The 17,922-nt window shown below is 41.0% G+C and overlaps 2 protein-coding genes across 2 annotated transcripts in view; both read right to left on the bottom strand.

Annotated features, from left to right (window-relative positions):
- Window positions 1–3,512: 3,512 nt before the first annotated feature.
- LOC123330146 (zinc finger protein 226-like) overlaps window positions 3,513–17,922 on the bottom strand; it is a 29,397-nt gene continuing 14,987 nt past the window's right edge. Inside the window, 1 exon segment of the mRNA XM_045163504.1 lies at window positions 3,513–4,941. Coding sequence (XP_045019439.1) covers window positions 3,545–4,941 — 1,397 coding nt within the window. The 3' untranslated portion in view covers window positions 3,513–3,544.
- LOC102392841 (putative zinc finger protein 487) lies at window positions 8,535–16,993 on the bottom strand. The gene is made up of 4 exons (XM_045163503.1): window positions 16,212–16,993; window positions 12,497–12,542; window positions 9,402–9,528; window positions 8,535–8,604 (listed from the first exon to the last, which is right to left on the bottom strand). Exons 1-4 carry the CDS (start codon window positions 16,385–16,387, stop codon window positions 8,588–8,590), a joined length of 366 nt encoding a protein of 121 aa, XP_045019438.1. The 5' UTR covers window positions 16,388–16,993; the 3' UTR covers window positions 8,535–8,587.

The raw sequence follows: 17,922 nt of genomic DNA, 5'->3' as shown, positions 1-17,922 counted from the left end.
GCACTTAAGTCCCGGCTTCCCTGGTGGCTCAGATGGTAAAAAATCTGCCCGCAATGCCCGGGACCCAGGTTCGACCCCTGGATTGGGAAGATCCCCTGCAGAAAGAAATGGCAACCAACTCCAGTACTCTTGCCTAGAAAATTCCATAGACAGAGGAGCCTGGCAGGCTACAGTCAGTCCATGGCGTCGCAAAGAGTTGGACACGACTGAGCTACTGACACTCAAGCACTTAAAGGGAACAAATGACAATTCTTTCTAGGGAAGGTAGCATTATCCAAGGTTTCAAATTATTCCTATAATTTAAAAATTATTAATATAGGGCAAAGTAGTCCTTGAAGAAAAAAGCATTATAAAATATACAAAGTTTATAAATTTCAGACAACCAAGAATGGGTTCACATACAATATAAAGCAAACTTGGAAAAGCAAAACTGACAGAACCACAAGAAGGAAAATTCACTATCAGAATGGGAATTTTTAATAACATAATTAGGAAGATATATGGGATTTTGAAAGCATATACTAATACATAAGTTAATTATTAAAATGAAAAAATCACCCCTTGGTAATTTAAAAAATAACAAAAAATACAGTAAGTAGATGGATGTGAATGAAGAGATCTATGAAATAGAAAACAAACAAGGACTTCCCTGGATGGGGAACGAAGATCCCATATGCAGAGAGTTGTGGCAAAAAAAAAAAAAAAACAAAACCTTAAAAGACAGTTTTCCAGTCCTTGACTTAACTCACTAAACTATACAAATTACCTTGAGAGTTGGTGGGCTATTTTGATATCTACTCAAAACAAAATATAACATCTAATGCAATTTGAGGTAGCATGGACTTTCATACTCATATGAAGATATGGTCTAGGAAATGAATCTGAAAAACCTGCCTCTCACGTTATTAACATACTCATTTTCGCTGAGTAAAGTTCTTTAACCAAACAAGTGTTAAACATCAGTGAAAAATGAACTAAGAACTAGTATTCAAATCTCAACAGGTTGTTCCCATCATGCTATGTTCTTTCCCTAAGCACATCTTTTCCTTAGGGAATCTTTGATAAATTTTACCTCCAAGACTTACATATATTGACTCTTTATCTTCAGGTTTGCCCAATCAGTGTTACCTTGGTAAACAAAACACTCATTTTCTAAATTCCGTTCCCCCCATAGCTCAAGGTTCTTTGGGATACAGTACCTGGAATGAACCAGTTATTTTCCTAATCAGACCAAGCACTTGAAAGGATAAGCCAGTACTCCGGATTATACATGCATCAGCCCAGTAAGGAACAGAACTAAGATGTATACATTTCTACTATTGGAATTAAAATAATCTTCTGGGCTGTATGGATTTATGCCTAAACTTCATTAGTTACAAAAATACATATGTTATACTAGCTGATATTCTGTATCTTTGAACAACCATATAAATTTCCTTTTATAATTGATTCCGAGAGTTCTATTCCTTAACTTGGGCTATATATACATTTTCTTACTGTGAGGGATTACTATGTTTAGTAATTTTCTATGTTTTACATAGTTTTACTACCTACAGTACTATAAATATCACAGTATTTTATTGTAAAATTGATGCTTAATAAAATTTTTAAAATATGGAATCTAAAACGTGGAAACTCCCTGAAAATCCTGTCACTGTTTACATGAGGGTGAATATACCAGGCTCCTCCGTCCATGGGATTTTCCAGGCAAGAGTACTGGAGTGGGTTGCCATTGCCTTCTCCATTTACAGATGACAGGATGCATGAAAAAAAAAACACGTTTAAACTGTGTGATGTCCCTAAACTACATCAGCCTGTTACATGCTTTGGTCATGAGTCTTGGACATCATTTCTCTAGACCTGGTTTCATATACCAAAATATATTTAAATAAACTCCTACTGAATATTTATTTCACTTTTATAAAATTTAGCAGCATCCTTGATGTGCTACTCACCTTTTCTACTTGACTCTCTTAATTGTAAGTTCCACTTCTATGAGTTCTGTGTCATAGAAGTCACATCCTGTACTTTGATATATACTTGCCAACTTCTCTTCAAAAGCAATTTTTCAATCCATCGCTAGGAAAAGTGTGCAAGTCAGTCACTGAATCAATGTATTTGATGAAATGACCAACTTCCAACAAATAATTTTTTTCCTTTTATTTCAGGCCAGGAAGGAGTAGGAATGGGGTAGAGAACTTGATGAAAGTAATCTACTTTATAAATAGCGTCTCTTCTTTACTTTGGAAGTCTTGATGAAAGTTAACACTAAGACCTTTGGAAGACTATCACATCAAAGCCTAGATGGCAATGTGAAGAATAAAAAACCAACAATCGATTCATTTACTAGGAATTGTTTGTCCTTTGTCACTGTCATTAATAACTCTGACTTGAAAAAAGAATCAATAGTATGTTTTCTGCACTGCAAGATTAACCATCCATTTTTCAGTAAGTATACTGTCACAAGGGCTTCCCTTGTGGCTCAGCTGGTACAGAATCCTCCTGCAATGTAGGAGACGTGGATTCAATCCCTGGGTTGGGAGGATCTCCTGGAGAAGGGAAAGGCTACCCACAGTATTCTGGCCTAGAGAATTGCCGAGTTGGACATGACTGAGCAACTTTCACTTCACTTCATACTGTCACAAAAAGTAACTTAATTTGTACTGTATAAATCTGACAGAATACTAGACAAACTCCAAGATGGTAAGATCCAACTGGAAGCAAGGCTAGGTGGACAAGAGGAGCTAATCAAAATGGGACAATGTCAAATTAATACTGCAGACTGCAGTACTGAGTGGTTTACTTATACTTTTAACTCTTTGTCTCTCTGAACTACTTTTAAGGCCACATTTAATTACGTGTTCTGAATAAAACTTTTTATGAAATTTTGAGCATGATTGCAATATAATTTATAAAACATTTTTCATTTACTAATTTAACAAATATTGAGCACCTATGTAAGTATTATGGGTTTCCCTTGGGGCTCAGCTGGTAAAGAATCCACCTGCAATGCAGGAGGCCTGGGCTCGATTTCTGGGTTGGGGAAATATCTTGGAGAAGGGAAAGGCTACCCACTCCAGTACTCTGGCCTGGAGAATTCCATGGACTGTATAGTCCATGGGGTTGCAAAGAGTCAGACATGACTGAGCAACTTTCACATGAAGTATTACTTGGCCATGGTCAGACTAGGCAAATTCAGAACAAAGTCTCTGCATTCTGGAGAGACTATTGGGCATCAAGAGTTCTAATGGGCATTAGTTTTGACCCATCCATCATACTTTTGTACAAGGCCTGATAAAATCATACTAAGTCTTCTCCTCTGAGTAGTATTTAATAATAAGGTCAAAGTTGAACTGAAACCCTTACTATACCCCTTATAAGGGATCTCTGTTACGTGGCCTTCTGACTACTGGGACATGGTGAGCTATGGTTAAATGCTGACTTTTTAATGAAACAAATGATTTTTTTTTCTTTTGAACTTGACAACTGGAAGAATTCACATGACACTTGAGTTTTTAAAAAATCATTTTATAGAACTTTTCTCCTAAGTTGAATCTCTGATGGTCTTACCACCCCTATGACTTTTATAGGATTTATCACCAGCATGGATTCTTTGATGAATTGTTAGATTGGAGCGCCAACTGAAGCTCTTACCACACATCTCACACTTGTAAGGTTTCTCCCCTGTGTGGACTCTCTGATGAGACTGCAGTTGTGAAGACCGACTGAAGACTTTACCACACACATCACATCTGTAGGGCTTCTCTCCAGTGTGGACACTCTGATGAAGCTGAAGACTTGAGGCCTGACTGAAGTGCTTCCCACACTCCCCACACTTATATGGTTTCTCTCCTGTGTGGACCCTCTGATGCATGTCGAGGTTCAGGCTCCACTTAAAGCCCTTCCCACACTCCTCACATTTGTATGGCTTTTCTCCAGTGTGGACTTTTTGGTGGGCTTGAAGGTGTGAACTCCGACCAAAGCTCTTGCCACATTCCTCACATTTGAATGGCTTTTCCCCACTGTGGACTCTCTGATGGGCCAGGAGATTTGAGGCCTGCCTGAAGACTTTTCCACACTCCTCACAATTGTATGGTTTCTCTCCGGTGTGGATTCTGCAGTGAATTTTAAGATCTGCTCTACGACTGAATCCCTTCCCACACTCTTCGCATTTGTATGGTTTCTCACCAGTATGGATCAGCTGGTGGATCTGAAGTCGTGAACTCTGATTGAAGCCCTGCCCACAATCCTCGCATTTGTAGGGTTTCTCTACGCTGTGGGCCTTCTGATGGATTTGAAGATACGAACTCTGACTGAAGCCCTTCCCACACACTTCACATTTATAGGGTTTTTCTCCTGTGTGGACGACCAGATGAACTTGATAATGGGAGTTCCTCCTGAAGTTCTTCCCGCACTCCTCACATTTGTATGGTTTCTCCCCTGTGTGGACTCTCTGATGTGCCTGAAGGTTTGAACTCAGAGTAAAGCCTTTACCACACACATTACATACATATGACTTCTCTCCAGTGTGGATTCCCTGATGGGCCTGAAGACTTGAAGGCCGACTAAAGCCTTTCCCACATTCCTCACATTTGTAGGGTTTTTCTCCTGTGTGGACTCTCTGGTGAATGTATAGATTTGAGCTACAAATGAAGCCCTTCCCACACTCCTCACATTTGTACGGTTTCTCTCCTGTATGGACTCTCTGGTGGGACTGAAGGTGTGAATTCCGACTGAAGCTCTTACCACATGCATCACATATGAATGGTTTCTCCCCAGTGTGGACTCTCTGATGGTCTTGAAGGTGGGAGGCCTGACTGAAGGCCCTGCCACACTCCTCACAAGTGTAAGGTTTCTCTCCCGTGTGGACTTTACAATGAATGGTAAGTGCTGATCGACGACTGAAGCCTTTCCCACATTCCTCACATGTGAATGGTTTCTTTATGCTGTGGACTTTCTGATGAGTTTGCAGTTGTGAGCTCTGATGGAATTCCTTTCCACACTCATCACACACACTGCATTTTTCTCCTATGTGAACTCTCTGATGAATATGAAGAACTGAGCTACAACGGAAGCCTTTTCCACACTCATTGCACACGTGAGATGTCTCTTTTGAGTGTAACTGCTGGTGAAGATCAAAGGTAGAAAGGCTGGTAAAGGTTCTTTTACATTCATTACACTGGTAAGGTTTTTGTCCTGTGTGAATCATACTATTCTGATCCAATGTGGAAACCGTGCTGTCTTTTCTATAATCATTGTGGCAATAAGACTTTTCATTCTTGTGTACTCCTCGATCATCAAGGTGGTATGAGATCCGACCAATGCTGTCAACATCCGCTTTACACCGACATAGTTTACTTTGTGTGGAAATTTCCTGGTATCTATTCTGACAATTCTGTGACTCAGTCAAGGAACTTTTTCTCCAAGAATCTCGGGCTCTCAAAGATGCAAACCTTGGATTTCCAGTATCACCAGAACCACCTGCTTTCTCATTTAATATATAGTTCTCATCTTCAGAAATTTGAATAGATAGTTCTGACCCAACCTGGTGTGGGGAATAACCTTGTTTGTGGAGCTGACAATTATTTATCATGGAGTCTTGACATCTGGTTAAGTCGTTAGCAATTTGTTGCCAGATTTGCCAGCAGGAAAGCTCTTCGTGTAATCCTCTCTCTTGAATGGCACTCAACTCACTTTGATTGTTTTCTTCTATAATGACAGAGAATTAAGAGATGTGGACAGGTGAAAGCTTTGTTCAAAGAGTCAAGAGTTCACACTTAAGACACAGTATGAGACTTTAATGAACCCCAGCATGGTTTGACTTATCTTTTTCCCCACAAATAAAGTTCTCAGGTTTATATACTGACAGCAATCAAGAGACGGCCCATTAAACTCCCAAATACTTAGCAGTAATGAAAACCATGTAAAACAAAATGCTATCTGACATACTATTTACAGCATCTTTCAAAAATTACATATCGCTCCTATCACAGTACAGTATCAAGACAGACAAGCATTTTGCTGTGCTCACAGGTTTCACAATGTTTGGCAGTTAAGTTAGTCAGGGCTCAAGAAAGGCATGTACAGGTGAACCCCAGTTTGATTTCCAGGATGCTCAACAATTTTGAATTCCAGATTATCTCTGAATCAAGTCAGAGAAGCAAAAGAGCTTTCAGAAGGCAGGCGTCTGAAAGAGGAAAAGCACTGGAAAGTACAGCGTGCTGAAAAGCTGAAACGCCGCACCAGAGGCAGCAGTACACCAAGGAGGGAGTGCTGAGAAGATTCAAGGTGCTAAGAATCAGTGGGCGTGATAAAAAGCACAAACCTATACAATACCCTGGTTTCTTAGTGCAGTAGGCAGCACGTCAGATCATAATCTGAAACCTATACACTGGATCCTTCTGAGGTAGCTGTATAGCCTAATATGGCTCCACATCCCCATAAAGTAGGAATCAACATTTACAGGCTAGGGAAGAATGATGTCTCAGCATGGAAAGGACTTCCCTGGTGGTCCAGTCACTAAAACCGGTGGTCCAGTTCCCAATGCAAGGGTTTCAGGTTTGATCCCTGTTTGGGAACTAGATCTCACATGCTGTAACGAAGAGTTTACCTGTTGCAACTTAGAGATGCCACATGCCACAACCAAGACCTGGCACAGCCAAATACATAAATAAATATTAAGAAAACAAACTGGCTGCTTTTTTTAAAAAAAATAACCACAGCATGGAAAAATTTTGGACATAAATACATTGGCCTTTAACAAGAATGATTTCCAAAGTGAAGAAGGCAGTTCATGAATGAGGTGGGAATCAATTCCATAGCTTATGATAAGTATTTAGAAAGACTAGACACTGTCAAAGAATCATCAAAGCAGTCAAGGCAAACATGATCTGAAGTCCCTTCTAAAGCATATGTACAAATCGCCACACAAACAAAATGTCTGTAGAGGTAACAACCTAAGATCCATTTCTTGTTACTGAGGTGGGCTTGGAAGGAAGGAGATGGGACAGAGCTGGGAAAATCTTTTCAGGGCAAGACTAACTCACCAGTTAGCTATTTTCTGAGACCTTTTCTCCCCGGATATGATGGATAAGGAAATAGAATTTTTTTTCCTTCTATGAAAAGCTACCTAAGAAGTAGACATAAGAATTCTTCATTCAAAAAAAATTTTTCTCCCCAAATGAATATGCTTGCTAGTAACGGCTAAAAGAAAGTCACAGGGAAAGCATTTCACTCAGTTTGGTTATAATTACAGGTTCTATGCATGTGTCTGCTCAAGTTGATGAGGGTCAACTTGTACGGAAAGGCAAACACCCACATATACACCATGGGACCTGAGAAGTTAGAATTAGGCTGCTGCTGCTGCTGCTAAGTCGCTTCAGTCATGTCCGACCCTTAGCGACCCCAGAGACTGCAGCCTACCAGGCTCCTCTGTCCATGGGAGTTTCTAGGCAAGAGTACTGGAGTGGGTTGCCATTTCTTTCTCTGAGAATTAGGCTAGGAATTCATTTGAAGACACAAAAACATTTTGCAATATCCCTGTTCACTCGGATTTGTTCACCAGCCACTGGCTATTTAAGTGGTAGGCAAATTTCTCTGTCCATCGACTCATCCACTTATTCAACAAACATTTAGAGTCCTTGTCATGTACCAAGGCTATTCTAAGCACTTAGGCTTGTAAGCAATAAATGGAACAGACCAAATTCCTCCACTCTGGGGACTTCCCTAGTGGTCCAGTGGCTAAGACTCCACACTCCCAATACAGGTGGCCTGGGTTTGATCTCTAGTCAGGGAACTAGATCTCACATAGGCAGTGAAGATTGAAAATCCAGCATGCCTCAACTAAGACTGGCACAGCCAAATAAAGAAATGAATATTAAAAAACAACAGTGACAAATTCCTCCATTCCTGGAATACCCTCCAGGGGAAGAGAGAGAAGTGAGAAACAGGTGAACCAAAATGTATGTACATGAGTGACGATCAGTGCTCAGAGATCAAACAAGACAGGGCAGAGAAAGAAAGAGAGGACTAGATTTTCTATAGGGTGGTACAAGGACAGCCCTCTCTTCCTCTTGAAGGTGAGTGACCTAAGGTAAGTACACAGGCCTGAAGGATTACCGGTGAAAGAGTATTCCAGGCAGAGAGGACAAGGAGACACATCCTTTGCAGGTCTGAGACAGTAGGGAGGATGATGGAGATGGAAAGGACAGAGTCAGAAGGAGGAGAGGAGATGTACTCAGGGAGGTGGTGGGGTTGAAAAGCAGACCATTAGAGGATCCCAGAAGTTGCTTTAGGTGGTTTTTATTCTGAACAGACAACTAACATAATCTGACTTAAAGTTACAAAGGATCCCTTCGCCACTTCAAGAACGAACTGTAGGAGGGGAAAGGTGGGAGCAGGTGATCAGTATAGACTGTGCAATAACCAGGGAAACAGATGTCCCATTGGGACCAGGTGATGGACAGCACGGGGCTGGTGAGAAGCACAACATATGGAGAGTTAACCACGAGAATGAACAACTGCTTGGTGCTTACCTAAATTTCTATCTGGGTCGCTGAATTCATCATCCAAAGCCTCTCTTCTCTTTCTATATGTTTTGTATCTCTTTTGAAGAATGAGAACATGCAGAGTTGCAAGTTAAAATGAACAGGTCAGAGCTACAATTTACTGGAAATTTGAGTTTCCAACTACATATTTAAGATACTGAAGAGTGAAGTACGAACAGCAGAGAAGAACAACTGCAAAATGGTTCTGATTATATTTCCATTATCAAGGCTAATTGTTTTAAGAGATTTTGCCTTGATTATAACAATAATAAATAATTTACGTTTCAAAAAAAGATACTGAAGGCCCTGTTTTTCAAACTTTGTATCATGACCCACTGAAGAAGTAGCATTTATTTCATGACTCAGACACATATGTAGGAATATGCATTACTAAAATGAAGGCTGAATGACCTATTTCTGACTGGTCTATTTTCCTAAAATCTGTTCCCACTGGCTCTCACACCACTCATGCATCGACCAGGGTTTTCACTGCAACGTGATCTATTCTTCCTAAGAAGCTCTTGATATTTTCTCTAATATTTGATTTCATTAAAAACGGCATATTAGGCTTGATAAGTTGGCTTTATAATCCACTAATGGGACTGCCACTAATCGGACATGAGTGAAATCTGAAAAAGAACAGACAAAGTACAGCAGGATACTGTTCATTGACTGTTCTTTGACCAAAAAAAGAAAAAGACCTGAAACATACTGTTTAGAAAGACCAGAGATAGCCTCTCATATCCCACTGGAATTGGAAAAGTCTGGTCTTCAAACTCAGGGAACCATTTCAAGAACCCCAGAGCCTTGAAACACCAAGGTCACAAGACACTTGCAGAGAAAGGCTGTCCTCACCTACTGAGACCAGGTTCCGGAAGTTCTCCACCATCACATCCTGGTACAGCTTTCTCTGGGCTGAGTCCAGTAACCCCAGCTCGTCCTCTGTGAAGGCCACAGCCACGTCCTTGAAGGTCACTGCCTCCTACAACAAACAATACCAGCTCAATCTTATAGCCAGTGTCCAGTGGAAGAGGGGCAGCACCAGGAAGGAGAGGAAGATGATAAGAAGTTGCTCTGGCTCCTGTGCAATGTGTAGACTTCCCAGCCCTGCTCCTTCCATCCTGCCAACATCACACTGCCTTTCCTTAGCCTCACTGCAAGTGCAGCTATGAAGAAGGAAGGTTTGTGTATTTACCTGGTGTTCTCAGTGAACTCATCAACTCCCTAGAATTCTAACTGCTGCATCCTGAACTAAAAAGCCTTCACTTTTTATTTCTGGCCATGCCTTTCAGCTTGTGGGATCTTAAGTTTCCTGACCAGGGATTGAACCCGGGCCTTGGCAGTGGAAGTGCAGAGTCTTAACCACTGGCCACCAAGTGAAAGTCACTAAGTTGTGTCTGACTCTTTGCGACCCCATGGACTATACAGTCCATGAAATTTTCTAGGCCAGAATACTGGAGTAGGTAGCCTTTCCCTTCTTCAGGGGATCTTCACAACCCAGGGATTGAACCCAGGTCTTCTGCATTGCAGGTGGATTCTTTACCAGCTGAGCCATAAAAGGAACTCCCCAAAACATTTCACTTTTTAGTTACAATCGTCAATTGTCCCAGAAACATTTACTAATTTAGGCCCGGCAGTATATGATGGCACCTGCCTCTCACTGAAGTAGGAACCAGGTGAGGAGGAGGGTCATATGAGGGAATTAACCAAAAGGCCATGCCAGGCCTCAGATGAAACCCTTCTTTCTTTCCCTGTTTGTCTTTCTCTTATCTAATGGTATACTCTGACTCCAGAATCTTGGTTTTCTGGATAAATCTGAATTGGTTCCTCATTTTTCACAACCCTTTTACTTAAAACAAAGATAAAACCAAGTACATACCTCTTTAGACAATTGTTCTCAGGTGTCAATGCAGTGACAAGTGAAGTACCACCTGACTTTTAAAATTAAGGTCATGGATTATTTTGATCAAAAGAAAAAAAAAATACTGGGTTAGCCAAAAGGTTCATTCCAGCTTTTCCGTACCACCATACAGAAATATCTGAACAAACTTTTTGGCCAACCCAGTACAAGATGGAAAAACAAACAAACCAGTAAATAAAATACACACAGGGTCTGATTCAACCACAGGAAGACAGAATCTCACTCTTGTCATAAGAAAACTACCAATAGTTATGTTTTCTGTGTGAAGAGGCAGTTTTACCCTGCTGTGCCATATTTGGCTATTTTACCAAAAAACATCCAAGGTACCACTTACAAAATATACCACTTCAATTTTGCATATCTAGTATGTCAAGGGCAAAAAGAGGCAATATTTTTCAGAATACATTTTTTGAGAAAAAAGCTAGATCAGGAACATTGTCACTGTAGCATTTAACCGTAAAAGTCCTAAAGGTCTATGAATAAAAAATAGTTTAAAACTAAGTATGTAAGAAAGCTAAGCATCAAAGATTTGATGCTTTTGAACTGTGGTGCTGGAGAAGGCTCTTGAGAGTCCTTTGGTCTGCAAGGAGATCCAACCAGTCAATCCTAAAGGAAATCAGTCCTGAATATTCATTGGAAGAATTGATGCTGAAGCTGAAGCTCCAATACTATGGCCACCTGATGTGAAGAACTCATTCACTGGGAAAGACCCCGATGCTGGGAAAGACTGAAGGCGGGAGGAGAAGGGGACCACAGAGGATGAGATGGTTGATGGCATCACCAACTCGATGGACATGAGTCTGAGCAAGCTCCAGGTGTTGGTGATGGACAGGGAAGCCTGGCATCCTTTAGTCCATGGGGTCGCAAAGAGTCAGACACGACAGACATGACTGAAGTTTTTGGGAACATGATAAAGCAATTAAAAGCAAATGTTAGGTAGTATTAAATGAGAAAAGTTTTTAAACTATATCTATTTTATAAATGAGTTTCCCTGTAGCTCAGATGGTAAACAATCTGCCTGCAATGCAAGAGACCCAGGTTCGATTCCTGGGTTGGGAAGATCCTTTGGCAAAAGGAAAGGCTACCCACTCCAGTATTCTTGCCCGGAGAATCCACGGACAGAGGGGCCTGGCAGGCTACAGTCAGTGGGGTCACCAAGAATCAGACATGACTGAGTGACTAATACAACTACTACTATGTTATAAATATAAATACATAGCTATGAATACATATGATGAAGAGATTACAGAAATATAAAAGCAGCTAATTTGTAAGCTGGGAAATATTAAAGTGGAAGATGTTCTTCATGTCCCTTAATTTTTCTTTTACTTGTGAAATAAAAAGTGACGAAATAAAACCAAAATTAAAACCAAAACTAATTACATAAGACAGGAATTTTTTAAAAAGCACACATGGCTCACAAAGGTCTTCACAGGCTTAGACTCTCCTTGAAAAAGAAAAACCCAGAGGGAACTACAGTCAGTATTTTGCTATTACAAAATATTTCCTTGTAAGGGAAAAGAATCTGAATATATATATACATACACACATATATAATTGAATCATTTTGCTGTACCTGAAACTAACACAACATTGTAAATCAACTATGAAAGTGAAAAGTGAAAGTGAAAGTCACTCAGTCACGTCCGACTCTTTGCGACTCCATGGACTATACAGTCCATGGACTTCTCCAGACCAGAATAGTAGAGTGGGTAGCCTTTCCCTTCTCCAGGGGATCTTCCCAACCCAGGGATTGAACCCAGGTTTCCCGCATTGCAGGTGGATTCTTTACCAGCTGAGCCACAAGGGAAGCCCAAGAACACTGGAGTGGGTAGCCTATTCCTTCTCCAGCGGATCTTCCAGACCCAGGAATTGAACCGGGGTCTCCTGCATTGCAGGTGGATTCTTTACCAACTGAGCTATCAGGGAAGCTATACTTCAATTAAAAACAAAGAAAGAAAAATCCATGTAAAATCTCTGAGTACAAAAATGGTATTTTTTAACAGCAAGACAGACAAGCTCTACTCACCATGAACATGTTCATCTTCTCTCTCCTTCCAGGGAAGTGCAGAGTCCTAGGAAGACAGAGGGGGAAAGCAGAAAGAAGTCAGTGAAAACTGGTTTACAAAAACATGACTAACCCAGGTGGGGCTCACTGTGAATCAGCAAGGCACTCAGTCGTCCAAGTGGCTGCAGCCGAGTGGGCTTGAGAGGGATCCTGCACTGATACCAGATGCCTCTGAGACCTCTCTCATTAGCTGTTCAGGGAGCAACATGCCCACCCACACACTGGCCCTATCAGTGTGCTGCGGCTTCCACAGTGGTCATTCTTATTCCAAGGCGCAATAAGAGACCGTGTGAGTAAGAGCAGGCTTTGGAGTCAACACGCATGGGCTGAAATCCGGGCTACACCACTCACTAGCAGTGTCATCTTTGGCAAATTATTAACATCTCTCCGCCTCAATTCTGTCATCAGCAAGTAGGGGAGAACAGGGGTATCCACCTCATGAGACTGGTGTAAGGCAGAAAGCTCTGAGAACCCCGTCAGGATTTCTTATTTCTCAGCAACTGTGGTAAAGCAGATGATATTGTACAATTTGAAATGATCCTTATAGACGTGATTTCTAACGACAGAACACTGTCAAATATGGGCAGGTCCCAGGTTGTTGTCCCGAAATGGGAGCTTTTAGAGTTCTGCAAATTTCTGCTTGTATTCCTCAAAATTTTGTTACCACAACATTAATATTTAAACTGAAATAGGCAAGTTTTTATAAAAGATATAAAAATACATTGTTTCTTTTTAACCAGGAAGTACCCTTTTGACAATTATGCACAGATGTAAAGAGAACTAATAAAAGCCTGGATTCTGCAACAATAATAAAAAAACACCTTGACAGTCCATACCGAAAAATTCCATACAGGAATCTGGATTATAAATAAAGAAATGTTTAAGAAATAAATGGATGAGAAGAGAGAGCTCCCCCCCATGGTAGAACACAAACTAATAACTGTAGAATGAAAAACAGAAAATCATCAATGGGTGCTAAAATTTGGAAAAGTTTAGTACAGAGTAAGATAGCCACATTGTTTCAAAATATTAATTGCAAAAGGGACAACAGTTACTTCGCAGACACCTTAACCAAGCACACAAAGCTGAAATCACCAGCTGGAACAAACCCACAAACTGACATTTGCTTGGTATGATGCCTTAGAGGGCTGCCTCACCACTTCTGGGGCATCACTGTTAATAATGGATAACCTGAATCCAATTATGAACAAATATCAGATAAACCAGGGCTTCTCTGGTGACTCAGTGGTAAAGAATCCACCTGCCAATGCAGGAGATGAGTTTGATCCCTGGTCCAGGAAGATCCCACATGCTATGAAGCAATTAAACCCAGGTGTCCCAACTACTGAGCCCTCAAGCTGCAACTACTGAAGCCCACGTGGCCTAGAGCCTGTGCTCCACAACAAGAGAAGCCACCGCAAGGAGAAGCCTGTGCACAACTAGAGGAAAGCCCGTGCAGCAACGAAGACCCAGCACAGCCAAACACAAATGAATAAAATTATTTTTTTAAATGCATAACCTGAATCTAATCATGAACAAGTATCAGATAAACCACAGCTTCCTTAGGTGGCTCAGTAGTGAGGAATCTGTCTACCAATGCAGAAGACATGGGTTCTATCCCGGATCTGGGAAGATACCACATGCTGTGGAGCAATTAAGCCTGTGTTTCACAACTACTGAGCCCACAAGCTGTAGAACCCGTGCTCCACAACAAGAGAAGCACCACAATAAGAAGCCCGTGCACTGCAACTAGAGTGCAGCCCCTGCTCGCCATAACTAGAGAAAAGCCTGTGCAGCAACCAAGACCCAGCACAGCCAAAAATAAATAAATAAATAAAATTATTTTAAAAATGATAATGTAAAACCTGAACCTAATTATGAACAAAGGTCAGAGAAACCAAAAAAGAGGGCCCTCCCACAACATAATTTATCAATACTCTTCAAAAATATCAAAAGCCAAAAAGTCTGAGAAATCATTCTGGGCTAAAGAAGACTAATGAAACAAAGATTAAGTGCAAAGCATATAACTGGACTACACCTTGAAGAAGAAAAGTGGCTCGCCAAGACTTTATTAGAACCAACAAGGACCTACTGTATAGCACAGGGAAATTACACTCGATATTTTGTAGTAACCTATAAGGGAAAAGAATCTGAAAAATATGAATCACTGTGCTGTGAAATAAACATGATATTATAAGTCAACTAGATTTCAATTTTAAACAAGATCTTAAAGAAAAGGCTAATAAAAAATGTAAATATGGGCTGTGCATTAGATAGTAGTGTGTTATCAATGTCATTAACCTCCTTTTGATCAACTGGCTCTGCAAACGAAAAAATATACAAGCATGATAAAGCCATGAAAAACCACACTGCAATGAGAACTAGCAAGAGAAACGGCTCGAACTTGGTGTTTTTAACTGATCAACAAGAATCGTGTTGAAATGAGAAAAAGACAAGTTACTCCATAACACAGACAAAAATAACCAAAGAACTGGGACTTCCCTGGTAGTCCAGGGGTTGAGAATCCACCTTCCAATTTAGGGGATGTAGGTTGGACCCCTGGTCGGGGAACTAAGATCCCACATGCTGTGGAGCCACTAAGCCTATTTGTCGAAACTAAGACCTGATGCAGTCACAAGTAAATAATATTAAAACAAAAACAAAAACAAAAACAAAGAACTGTCCTCTCAGCAAACATGAAGTGATGGACCACTTCATTAATAATGACTCCAGTCCCATTTTGTTTCTCTCATCCACTAGATGCAAATCATTATGATATTCAGTAGTCAAATTGCATCTCCTTCTTGACACCATCCAATCCAGAACAAACTCTCACTGCGTAAAGCTCTCCCCAACTCAGTTAACACGAACCGAAACCGTAGAAACAGCCATACCTCACCGCTTCCATACCAGGACACCAGTGCGGCATAGGTGTCCTTGCTGCAGTAAGCTCAAACAAACGGAGCTCTTTGATTACAGGTATGTTCCTGGTGGCTGTTGCCTGGCGGTCACAAATGAGCAACTGAGCAAAACAGAAATAATTGATAACTCCACATAAAGAGTATATGAGAACTCCTTATACTATTTTTGCAACTTTTCTCTGTTTGAAATTATTTTTATATTATTTCCTATTATTTTAATGAAAATAAAGGTATAGAAAACATACAACACAGCATATCAGCTATACTCCAATAAATATTTTAAGAAATAAAATTTAAAAAGAGAAGCTAAGAAACAGTCATAGTAATAACAATAGTAATAATAGTAGTGATTCACTGATGATGACTATGGCAAAAATATCCAGTACTAACTAACAGTAACTATTAGTTGATCTTCCCCCTTTAGGCACAAGTTTACGAGGCTTTCCAGGTGGCTCAGTGGTAAAGAATCCGCCTCCCAAGCAGGAAACTCGGGTTTGATCCCTGGGTGAGAAAGACCCCCTAGAGAAGGAAAAGGCAACCCACTCCAGTACTCCTGCCTGGAAAATCTCATGGACAGAGCTGCCTGGTGGGCTACAGTTCATGGTGTCCCAAAGAGTCGGACACAATTTAGCAACTAAACACCAGCAACAGCACTCTAGTTTAAAAGATAGCAATGAATCCACCCCCAAAAGCCTGGAAGGGATATATCTTCACATCTAATACCCTTTCATTTTGATTCTACACTTGCTAGCTACCTTTTGCTCAAGTCAGGATTTTTTGCAAGGATCCCTGACAAGTGACAATCATTAGTGGGGTAATAAAATCCTCCAACTAAGTAAAGCTCCACTTTATCCAGCTCAGCTTTATCTGCGACATCCAGCAATTTCCTCGGCCTCAGTTTCCAGACAAGATCCTTTCCTGAGCTTCTCATATTTTCACATGCAGGGGAGTTACTACAGGATCTTGTTGGAATGCAGACTTCTGGGCCCCCTATGCAGAAATTCTAAATCAGAAGGTCTTGAATGGGGCTCAAGGCTGGGCCTTCCTACCCAAGTGATGCCAATGCTGCTGGCCTGTGGATCACAATTTGAGTAGCAAGGCAGTGTAACCTCAGTCCCAAAGAAAACAGCCTCCACTAAACACACACATAAACAAAGAGTAACCAGACAAAAAGGCACGAAAACATTAACAACTGTTATCTTTACATCCTAAACTTACAGGTAATTAAAATTTTTCTTTACATCTGCATTTACCGTAATGATTGTTACTTCTGTAATATAAATATTTGAAATAAAATAAATGACCCAGTTGAGAAAACTATCTTAAAATTGATAGACTAGGCAATTCCCTGGTGGTCCCTGGTTAGGACTCGGTACTTTCACTGCCATGGGCCCTGGCTCAATCCCTGGTCAGGGAACTAAGATCCAGCAAGCTGTGTGGTGAGACCAAAGAAACCACACACACAAAACACAACAAACAAAAAAACTTCATAGAATAACCTCAACTTTGCTCTCAAGGTCCCCACATTTAAGTCCCAACCTACTTTCATGAAGAGATTCTAGTCAGTTCCCTATGCTCAACAAGAATATACCAAAGAGATTAGCAAACTCAGGTGTTGGATTCAGCCTGCCCAGGGTTACAATCGCAGCTCTGCCTCTTACTGTTCAGCTGAGGATGGGCCAATAGGGTTGTGTTCCCTGGCTCCATCTCCTTATCTCTAAAGCAGAGAAAACAGCAGTACCGATGCACAGAGCCAGTGTGATGGAAAGGTGTTCATCAGTATAAAGCTTTTGGAACGTAACTTAAGTGACCAAGGCATAGTTACAATCATTACTCATGCCCCATACGTTCTACAGTTTATGTATCTTAAATAGAAGAATGCCAAGTTCTACTCCCGTGGGTCTCTGTTGCCTCTTCCTTCGTGTAGTGCTTTCTGAGAAGTCAGGGCTGGAGAAGGAAAGGAGGTTGTGAAATCCCAGGATTGTGTTTGCATCCCCTATATTTCACACCCTCTTGTACCAGCTAGAAGAAACCCTCCCTTTTCTAAACAAGTCCGGAGTCCAGGACAATTCAGTTTCCTGGGCTCTCAGAATCTGTGAGAATCCAGGAGCTTCTGAATTACAGAAGCATTAATAACAATCATGTGTCAGGCTTTTGTTGACCTTTTGCTATCTTTTTTCTTCAAATACTGTATTAAGAAAGCATTGCTTTTATTTCTCTTTTACAGAACAGCAACGGAGGCACAAAAGGGTTAAGCAACTCACCCAGTGTGACAGAGTATGAAGCCAAAGTGTTAGCTTCATAAGTGGGAGGTCAGGTTAGGGGTTCAGAAAGCCGGGGAGACCCTCAAATCCCAAGAAGCACGACCTGAGCCCGCCCCATCCCGGGATGCTACCAAACGCTCCGCCCAGGGGCACGAACATCATCACCCTTGGCCGTCAAACCTCTGCTTCTAGCCGCTGCTTC

This window comes from Bubalus bubalis, chromosome 18 (genome assembly GCF_019923935.1).
Source record: "Bubalus bubalis isolate 160015118507 breed Murrah chromosome 18, NDDB_SH_1, whole genome shotgun sequence".
NCBI lineage: Eukaryota > Metazoa > Chordata > Mammalia > Artiodactyla > Bovidae > Bubalus > Bubalus bubalis.
The sequence above is the reverse complement of the archived record's forward strand: the minus strand, read 5'-3'. Positions and strand labels throughout refer to the sequence as shown.

Coding starts and splice junctions, on each gene's coding strand:
- LOC102392841 (XM_045163503.1), bottom strand. CDS start 16,387: ATGAGAAGCTCAGGAAAGGATCTTGTCTGGAAACTGAGGCCGAGGAAA. Junction 12,543..16,211: donor AATCCTGACTTGAGCAAAAG/GTAGCTAGCAAG, acceptor CTGTCTTCCTAG/GACTCTGCACTTCCCTGGAA. Junction 9,529..12,496: donor AGAAGATGAACATGTTCATG/GTGAGTAGAGCT, acceptor TGTTTGTTGTAG/GAGGCAGTGACCTTCAAGGA.